General features: G+C 40.0%; 1 protein-coding gene across 1 annotated transcript; it reads right to left on the bottom strand.

The window, feature by feature from the left end:
* Nucleotides 1-5,303: 5,303 nt before the first annotated feature.
* Nucleotides 5,304-9,188, bottom strand: LOC105276412. The gene is made up of 9 exons (XM_011333992.3): nt 8,901-9,188; nt 8,534-8,653; nt 8,182-8,299; nt 7,135-7,396; nt 6,933-7,055; nt 6,055-6,145; nt 5,838-5,974; nt 5,609-5,741; nt 5,304-5,505 (listed from the first exon to the last, which is right to left on the bottom strand). The coding sequence occupies exons 1-9, from the start codon at nt 9,042-9,044 to the stop codon at nt 5,458-5,460; spliced, it is 1,176 nt and encodes a 391-aa protein (XP_011332294.1). The 5' UTR covers nt 9,045-9,188; the 3' UTR covers nt 5,304-5,457.
* Between the last annotated feature and the right edge of the window lie 94 nt (nt 9,189-9,282).

The raw sequence follows: 9,282 nt of genomic DNA, 5'->3' as shown, positions 1-9,282 counted from the left end.
AGGAGAGCTGCTCTCATATGGCGAGATCCACGCCCTCGAATTTTGAATGATATTTTTGACGTTGGCCCGTTCACGATCCCTGATTTAGTATCGTGGTACGTAACGTAGAATCGCGTTAGTCAAATATACCATTTCAATGTGACAGAGGTCCAGATGATAGTATTTACTGTGAGTTATAATAATGCATTCTTGCAACGTTGTAATAATATCTCACTGTAATTCCATAATAAAAGAATTAATTTTTTGTCTCTGGACGCACAAGACGTCGCAACTTTAGTAAAAATATTGTAACTATTAATTGTTATCATATTGAGAGAGGATTTATCTTCTTACATTTGTCAAGGAAGTTCCAGGAAAAGCTCCCAACGGGAGGTCGCAAAGCAGGAGTTGATACTTCCGTGTTTCCGTGGCGCTCAAGTAACAAAAGAATGTCTTTATCGAGACGGACAGGGTATTTTCCGCAGAATACGATAGCCCGCAATGAAAAGCCCGGGGGCTCTTCTTCTCTAATAATACAAGGAATCGAGCGCCCGTGCAATCCACTCTGAAACGTTTCGCCAATACGCGGAACAGCGGGTGGCGCAGAAGCAGCGACAGCGGCAGCACGAGAGGAGGGTTGGAAATCACTTTCATCGCGACGTAATGTTACTAAGCGACAACTTCTCTCGCACCCTCTATCTGTCATGCCAATTAACCAGCCCTCTCTCCAGCCGTCGTCTCTTACAGGCCTCTATCTCTCTTTCTGTCTCTCCTCCTCCATCCCTCTCCGGGAGGAGCCATCGGCCGGGATTTATGCGACCCTTCAGAGCGATATATTTTTCACGATTACGATACTTCTCGGGTCAATGGATTATGTGATATTCCGAGTGCGGGACGCATCTCAAGGTGCAGCGAGAGAAACTTTTAATGAGGAGCATTAGTCGTCGAGATCCGTTCAAAATGGTGCAAAACTTGCGAGCGAGAAGAACAAATGAGGGGTGTCTGTTGCTTTAAAATGGAAACGCTAAATCCCATCTAATATTATGTAATATCACGGAATTCCTGGACAACCCAAGACAGTTGCAATAAATGTACGCTAAAATCATAGAAAAATGCAACGAGCCGAGGGTACAGTGACGAATTAATCGCCAAAGAATCAGCAATCTCGTCGTAGCTGCCATAAGGCGCGGGATAAGGAACTTTCGCACCCCGACGATGATGCAGGGAAAAAAGGGATACAGGAAGCCATGATAGCAAAAGATAAAGGAGCGAAGGGGGATAAGAGTGAGTGCCAAGAGCGAGCGGTGAAAGACAGAGGCAGAGAGGCAGGAAGAGAGAGACAATGAGTCGGCAGCGGCACAAGAAGGCAGAAAAGCGATGTCGTAAAGTAAGTTCGTGGCGTGGATGGCCACCTCGGGCTTTCCTAATGGACAATAACCGCGATATATCGCCTCATCCCGGAGGATTCCCCCGGCAACTGGGTGACTACTTTCGTTCCTATATCGCGACTTTAAATGTAACTATGAATGCGCTGGCTTGTGCATTTATGCGTCATCCGCTACTTTGGGGCTGTTGACAAAGTCTCGTTATTTCGAGCATGTCAGACCGCTCCTCTACAGTCTCGGCGTAGTAGAAAAAATTTATAAGAGAATTTGTATATAATTCAAGTTTTATAAATTTTTCTAACTTTTGAGATTCGTATCAAGAATCGAGAAAAAATTTTAATTCAATTTTTTTCTCAATGTTTTATTAAATTATACTCGCAATACGCAGAATATTTTATTATCTGTGTGTTTTTTGTATGCGTGCATGCAACATTCGTTTTTGCTAAAAAAGGCGAGACTCAATAATGGAGAGACTTCCTGTTTCACGATTTTTAACTCCGGCAGATGAAATCGTGCTGAAACGGACGCGTGTAACGTTTCGCGAACGTCGGCGGAAGACGTCGCGACGCCCTCGCGCAAACGCAAACGCGACGCTAACAACGCGATCGTTTGAAATTCAGTTAAAGGGCGTCCCTTCAATTACGGGGCGTCGGACGCCGGCGCCAGAGCCGGCCGCATCAATAAAAGATAGACACTGCACACGAGACTGAATCTCGCCTGGCGCTGCATTACTAGCGGACGTCAAATCGATTAGCGCGATTAATAACAGCCAACTGCGGCGATCTTGGGGTGATGCACAATGCGCGCCCCGTTCTCTCTTTCATTAAATCGCTAGGTGACTCGATGTGATTTCTAAACGATCCGTTTCCGCCGATGTCACCATCCGCGTTCACGCATTTCTCGCGTAACTCGATGAAAACGGGCGAGCATTGAGATAGATAATTGAACGAATGATTTCAGAGGGATAGTTACTGTAGAATATTAAATAAAATCAATTTTGATTAATGATACTCTGTATCATTAATCAAAATATCATGAATCATCGCATTGTCCACGTTAAACTTATAAGACGATTAAAAGGCATTGATGCTTCTTTAATAATTTCTCTGAACGAGTGAATCGACTCTTGCAGAATTCGGCTTCGCAGTAAATGCACAAGTTTTCTCCCCGATGTAGAATGAGATATTATCCTCGTTCGACCGAGAGATTGTGCAAGATATCTGTCATTCCGATTTCGCTGCGCCAACACTCGCGCTAATGACTAAATCGAAAGGAAATTTCTCCCGCGATCCGCGCGCGCGGGATCACGCATTTCACTTCGAGAAACGAGAAGTACGTGACGCGATATCGACGAAGGATGGAGAATCCATCCATCGACATCGGCACTGACGTACGACGAAAAAAGGCTCGTAAAAAAAGAGGCGAATCAATCATAAAGTTAGCCTTTTATTCCGCAGAAGAGCGGATAGAACGACGGGTTTTCTCTCGCGAGCGCGGGGAGGACCGGAGCTGCGGCGAAGGAGGGTGGAGGGAAAGGGGATCGGTGAGAGGAGAGGCGGAATATAAAGTTACGTCACACGTTTATTTCGTTCCCGTCGATCCAATAAAAGTCCCAATAATAATTTCGGATGTTTTCCGATGCAACATGTTTGATTTAGTGTCGGACATTTTGTGATCGCATATCTGCCTCGTAAATCTCGCCGCGGTGGCGCCACTGCATAAAAATATCAAACGTCGATGTGTCCCGCGTTCAACCCCAATCCCGGGCGGTAAAATATTGCCCGCGATTCCGCGCGACGGAAATAGCCTTTCATGCCCCGCCGCCTGATAATTCCAGAATTTCGCAGATTTATACCCCAGAAAGGCTATGGAAGATACGCTCGCTCGCCCGCGCTCGATCGCGCCCGTTATTATTAATCGCCCCGCGTAACGATAAAGTGGGACGTTTAATTTTTAAAAATGGCCCCTAACGAATATCGCCGCGCCGGCCACCATCCACCGGCAGCTCGCGCTGTCCGGAAAAATATACGTCAAGATTATGCCGGCCGATTCGAGCACGATGTCGCGATCGAACGGTCGATCAGCCTGCCTCGTGATTGAAAATAAAAAAAGAGTTAAAAAGCAGAAGGAAAAAAATGATACAATCACGCCACATTGTATCACGAGACTTTGATGGTGGACGTATATCAGTGCACTGATGGTCGTGACCGAAGTTACCGATGCGCATAATGCCCGCTGGTTGCAACTAGATTTCGGAATAAGTTGAATCGAGAGGAGTAATTGCTTTGTATCGTTTTACATGAATTTTTATGATAAAAAAATGATAGAAACGTTGACGAACCAAAAGAATCCAACGAGGAAAAAGATAAGCTTCTTTCTTCTCAATTATATGTATTTCTTGATTAAATTTTTCAGTTTCGCCATTAGCAAAAGTACAGTGCAATCAGAGAATTAATCATGACGATGCTTTTCGATGATAAATTTCACTCATTTTTTTAATAATTCCACGATGAGAGTTTGATTAATGACCGCGATTTCTTAACGACTTCATTTCATGATGACTATCGATTTTATCATTAGAAGATACTACGGTGTCTCATTCACCCCACTCTATTTATAATTGTCCTCATTTATCTTACGTGTTTCTCTAATGCGTCTTTTATTATCTCACTTTTAACATAAAATATATTTTCTCATTCCATTTTTTTATTTTTCGCACGGCATCTCTCACAGAACATGTTAATAAGAAAGAAACTACAATATATAGTGACCACATTGGTCGAATCGATTGCTTAGATATCACTGCTTTGGCAGCAGTACTTATAGCTTTCATAAGCCAACAGCTGCGCTGTATCCGCCGTGTATTCTCGGCAAAAATTTAGCACGAGCTACTTCGAGCTCAAATAAACAGAACACGAGACTCCGTTTCGAAGTTTCTGGCAGACCTTGTCGATATTACATACATTGGCCCGTACCCGTATCACATACTTAGCGCTATACTCGAGGCATGAATGCGGATCTGTGTAAAGAATGAGAGTCGAATCTCACGTGACGCAAAACAAGAGGGAAGTTTCACTATTTTAAACGTCGATATAATTTCCCACGTCGATCTTATTGTTAGAGCAGATCTATTCATCCCCCATATATCAGGTGTCGACTGAAGGAATGCGACGCCGGCAGGCACGGGATCGCCTAGACGCGGATTATTGAATTGCACGAGACAACGGATGGAGCGCACTCTCATCGGAATATTAAAATAATCTGCCATTACTTTAATAAATCTGTCCCTCCGTTTTCCGCACTGCTCCGTTTCTCGGCTCTGCCTGCCTCCGCTTCTTTCTCCTCCATCTCCGCTCACCCCATCGCCCTCTTCGACCCGCCTTCCCGGGCTCCTCCGCGCGCGAGCACTCGAGGCAGGCAGTCGCAGATGTCACTGTACCCCTAATGAGCGCGCTATTTTTCACGAGTATTTTTATCCCGTTTATTGGCTGCCCGCTTCACAAACTGTCGGCTGGATATTAATCATCCGGCTCTTACAACTCTGGTTTTATTTCCTTCAAGGATAAAGAATGGTACGGAGGGGTGGTAAGGAAAATCCAGGGGACGGGAGCGCGCTCTCTCTCTCTCTCTCTCTCTCTCTCTCTCTCTTTCTCGGTCTGTCTCTTTCTCTCTTTATTTTTCTCTCTCATTTGCTCGCTTGTTCGCACGCGAGCTGTTCTTTCATTAATGTTATTAAACCGGCCTCCATGGAGACCGCCTCCACTCCGCCATGACTCCACCTCACGACTTACGACCGACTTTTCGCTTATCTTGTGCATCGTAAACGATCGCGGAGCTTTGTCTCTGATACGTGAGTTGTGAACGATGCTATATACGCTACATTTCACTCAATTTTATCAACAAGTTTAATATAATCGAGTTTTTCGATTTCACCAACAGGATCAGATTTCACTTACGATATTCTTTACAATACAATGTCATTTAAATATTTTTTCGACGTGTTGATTAAAATAGGATCACTACATATTAAAAACATATTGTGATATTATTCCCTGTATTTCCTACGTTATTCCTATGTCAGGTGGAAGTGTCTTCATATTTGTCTGAAGAACATGCAATAGGAGATCACCGTTTGAAGAATCTTACAAAGAATGAATATTCTTTTGTAATTAGTTATTTTTTACTCTTCGTAAAGAACCGTACCATATTTATGTATTGTATGTATCGATTACGTTCTTTCTTACCATTCCAAAATTCTGCAGAGACATTGTATAAAACTTATTGGCGGTTAGCACAAGTGGAGGGAAACGTCGTCTTATTATGAATAGTACAGATTTCTGCTCCGAAACAGCTACATTATACCATGCACAATTGTATCTAATAATGATTAAATCATATTTTTTATTTCAGGAATAATAAGAATGTTTTAATTATTAAATAACGAGATATATTATGAAGGAAAGTACTACCTACACTTTCTCGCACATGTTAGAGCTCATGTCTGTTATTCTTTGTCCCATGTAATTAGATATAAACGAATACGTCAGTATCATAGTAGTACTACTAATAGATGTAATAGCACGCTCAATATTGCCAGCAATGGTTAATATCTGAAAGAGAGAACTTATTTTTATATATTGATTTATACATACACACATATTGGAATGCTTAATATATTATTGCTGTATACCTGTATCAATGTCATGCTCACATTAAACAGTATTCCTATGAGTTCACATAGAAATGGTACTCTATGGCAAGCTTCGATTAGGCTAATAAATCTTGTAATAAGTTGTGTATGTTAGTAAAAACTATGATGAGGCAAACGGTGTTTTTTGTACTTGTATAAAAATAAATTATATATATATTTATGTTTAGCAATTAATTAATAGTAAAATTAATAATATTTTCTTTTTTATCATCACCATCATATACAGGGTGTCCCAGAATTGTGTATGAAGCTCTCGTGAGCGGGTAGAACGCATCGAACTGAGAAGAAAAGTCCTTTACCGTTTTGAAATTTTTGCAATAGTTAAAAATCGCTATAGTGGCAATGGCTAGGCAAGAGCGACTTGTAATAAACAATTCTCCGCTCGCCTAGCAACCTCGATCTCTAGGCGGTCGCATCTTGCCGCGCGCTTGCATTCGGCGGTAGGCCGGACTAATATAGCGATTTTTAATAATTACTAACTCGTTAACTATTACAAAAGTTTCAAAACGGTAAAGGACTTTTCTTCTCAGTTCGATGCGTTCTACCCGCTCACGAGCGCTTCATACACAATTCTGGGACACCCTGTATACATGATGATGATGATGATGATGATGTATAATTTATAAATCTAATTTCTAGATATTCAAAAAAGTCGAATTGAAAAATAATTCATTAATATGAATGCTACACTTATAAATGTTGATTAAATGTATGTTGGGTAAAACCAAGGAACAAGCAACATTATTGTCTTTACTTTTTTAATTTGCTCGTGAATCATGACGTTTTGTAGCGAATGCCCAAGAAAAGTTGGACCACTGATCCATAAAATTCTATCATACATAAAACGAAATACGAACTGTATAACGTTGCAATGCAGCCGTACGAAAACAGCCGTGTCCCTACACCCTATCTTTGTCCCGCGAATTAAATTGCATCCTGCCGTATTCTCGATAACACAAAATAAGTGCTCCGCGCGATACCTGTCGAATTAATAGACAATTTCTACTTTTTCAATCGCAATAGGTCGTTTGCAAACAGTAATCAGTTGCAGCCCCTTACCCCAGCAACTTGCACATCCCGCAAACGTGTTGCGTGAAAGTCAGTACAATAGAGAAATTGCTAAGAAAAATGGTAATTATGATTATAGCCACAAAGCATATATAGAACCGGGTAAAGTAAATGTATCGGTCCTTGTCAATGAAGAATTCTAATTTAAAGCTTTCAATTCGCGGGCGAGACTCGTTCAGGGGCGATATGACGTCAAGAATTTCCGGCGTGAATATCCACACGATGTACACCACTACGATTATCCACATCTGAACTGAAAAAGTCAGGAAAATCGTTTTGATATCATTATTGATATCATGCATATATTGACATACATAATCGATACATATTTGAAATGATATCATTTGACCGGTTTGATATCATTTTTATCGCTATTATATGTAAAAAGAAAATTAAAATGCGAATTCTCTTCATGTTTTTTGTCAATCTCTCTTTAATTTTTCAAAATATCTTTCTATAATTCAAAATATTTCTAACAGGGATGATGGTATGTTCAAGGAGCACAAGTTTTAAGTGGACTAAAATACATGGAGCATATAAACGATGTCAAAAGTTGGATTCAACTTTCTGTACTTACAGACGTTATTTCTGTTACCATGTTCAACGGCGAGTTTTAAAAGTTCGGTTTAATAGGATTACATGCTCACTTGTCTTGCAACGTAAGAAAAATCTCAATGATCATCGCATCGGAAACAAAATAAATATAAGAGGGAAAGGAGAAAATATCGGGAGTGAGAAATAATTCTACACGGAGTCAAATGATCCTTAAAAAATTCCACACGTATTTAATTTAACGATAGCAATTGTATAAGGAATGTGAATATAAAAGTGCAGTGATAATTCATCAGCAGCAGCAGGAATGTCGCGTGTTACTTGTTGATGTGCATAGCAAATGATGTATTTATTTGTCGTATTGATAATGAAAAGAGTATAAATGTCACACATGGCTTCACACGAAGAAGTACAATCTCAAACGTATAGACAGAAAGGCACGTATTTTTCTTTTCTGGATGAGGCGGAATTTAATGTTTCTCTTACGCGTAAAAAGAAGCATCACTAATCTCGTAGTCTCAGCATAGTCGTGCATGATTTTAATTTCATCTTTTGTTTTTTGCAACGCCCAGTCTCTCCACATGTAGTCAAAGAGTTTCTTATACTAAAAGAAATTAAAATGATAATAATAATGATGCAAAAACAATGGAATGTATTGACGGGATAAACGTTATTTTGATCCACTGGGTCATCAAAAAATATACTAATAAGATCATAATAATCGAAAATAAAATTAATTCTTCTGAAAGACTGATATATTTATTTGTGATAATGATGAATACCTTATAGAAATTTAATTTAATTAGAGACACAATTAGAAATTAATAGTCGAGCTTACCTTGTCTATGTTCCCGTGACGCAAATACAAGTTTATTGTAACAACCAACGTAGGTAGAATTTCTGGTATTATAGCAACTAACAATTCTTGATTGACTTCAGATGTTAAAGTAGTCGATGCCTGGAAACACATTATGAACTCATGATAAAAAAAAATAAAGAGACGGGCATGATCATCAAAGAGACACTTATATATGGACTCGGTGGAATCAGAAACGCAGTTATGATTAATTAAGTTTAAATGTCAATTCTATTTGATATGATTCCATCCCCTGTACATAGTGATTATGAGAGCTTTTAATTCAATTGTATATTTCTAATATCTAAAAAGAAAAAAAGAATATATACTTTCTCAACATTGTGATTACCTCAGTAAAGAGAGCCGACACTAAGATGACAGTGATAAAGAGTCTTATCAATCGGGCGTTCCATACATTTTGATAAGGCGATAACCCGTTGACCGATAACAAAAATCGGTTCAACTTGTAGTAACGTTCCTCGGGATGTTCCATTTACTTTGAAGGACTGGAAAGGACTGACTACGAAACTCGAGAATTCAAGGCGTAATTTTGCTATTACGCCTTACCCTTCTCCACAGGTCTTTAACTATTTAACTTAACTACTTTAATTTCCTACTTTATTTCTTTCATCTTCGCGATATTATGCATTTACGGAAATTGCATGTATTTAACATAAAAGCGAGAATTTTTCAGTGGCGTCGCCGAAATCGATCGGCAGCGTACGTGCAAT

Source organism: Ooceraea biroi, chromosome 6 (assembly GCF_003672135.1).
Source record: "Ooceraea biroi isolate clonal line C1 chromosome 6, Obir_v5.4, whole genome shotgun sequence".
In the NCBI taxonomy this organism is placed as follows: Eukaryota; Metazoa; Arthropoda; class Insecta; order Hymenoptera; family Formicidae; genus Ooceraea; species Ooceraea biroi.
Note: the sequence above shows the minus strand (reverse complement) of the source record. Positions and strands in the feature narration are given on the sequence as shown.

Bases quoted from the DNA above. Each gene is read 5' to 3' on its own strand.
- LOC105276412 (XM_011333992.3), bottom strand. From the start codon at position 9,044: ATGGAACATCCCGAGGAACGTTACTACAAGTTGAACCGATTTTTGTTA. The intron at 8,300-8,533 runs GTAAGCTCGACT...AATTTCTTTTAG, and splicing joins GTCACGGGAACATAGACAAG to TATAAGAAACTCTTTGACTA. The intron at 5,506-5,608 runs GTAAGAAAGAAC...ATTCTTTGTAAG, and splicing joins CTCTGCAGAATTTTGGAATG to ATTCTTCAAACGGTGATCTC.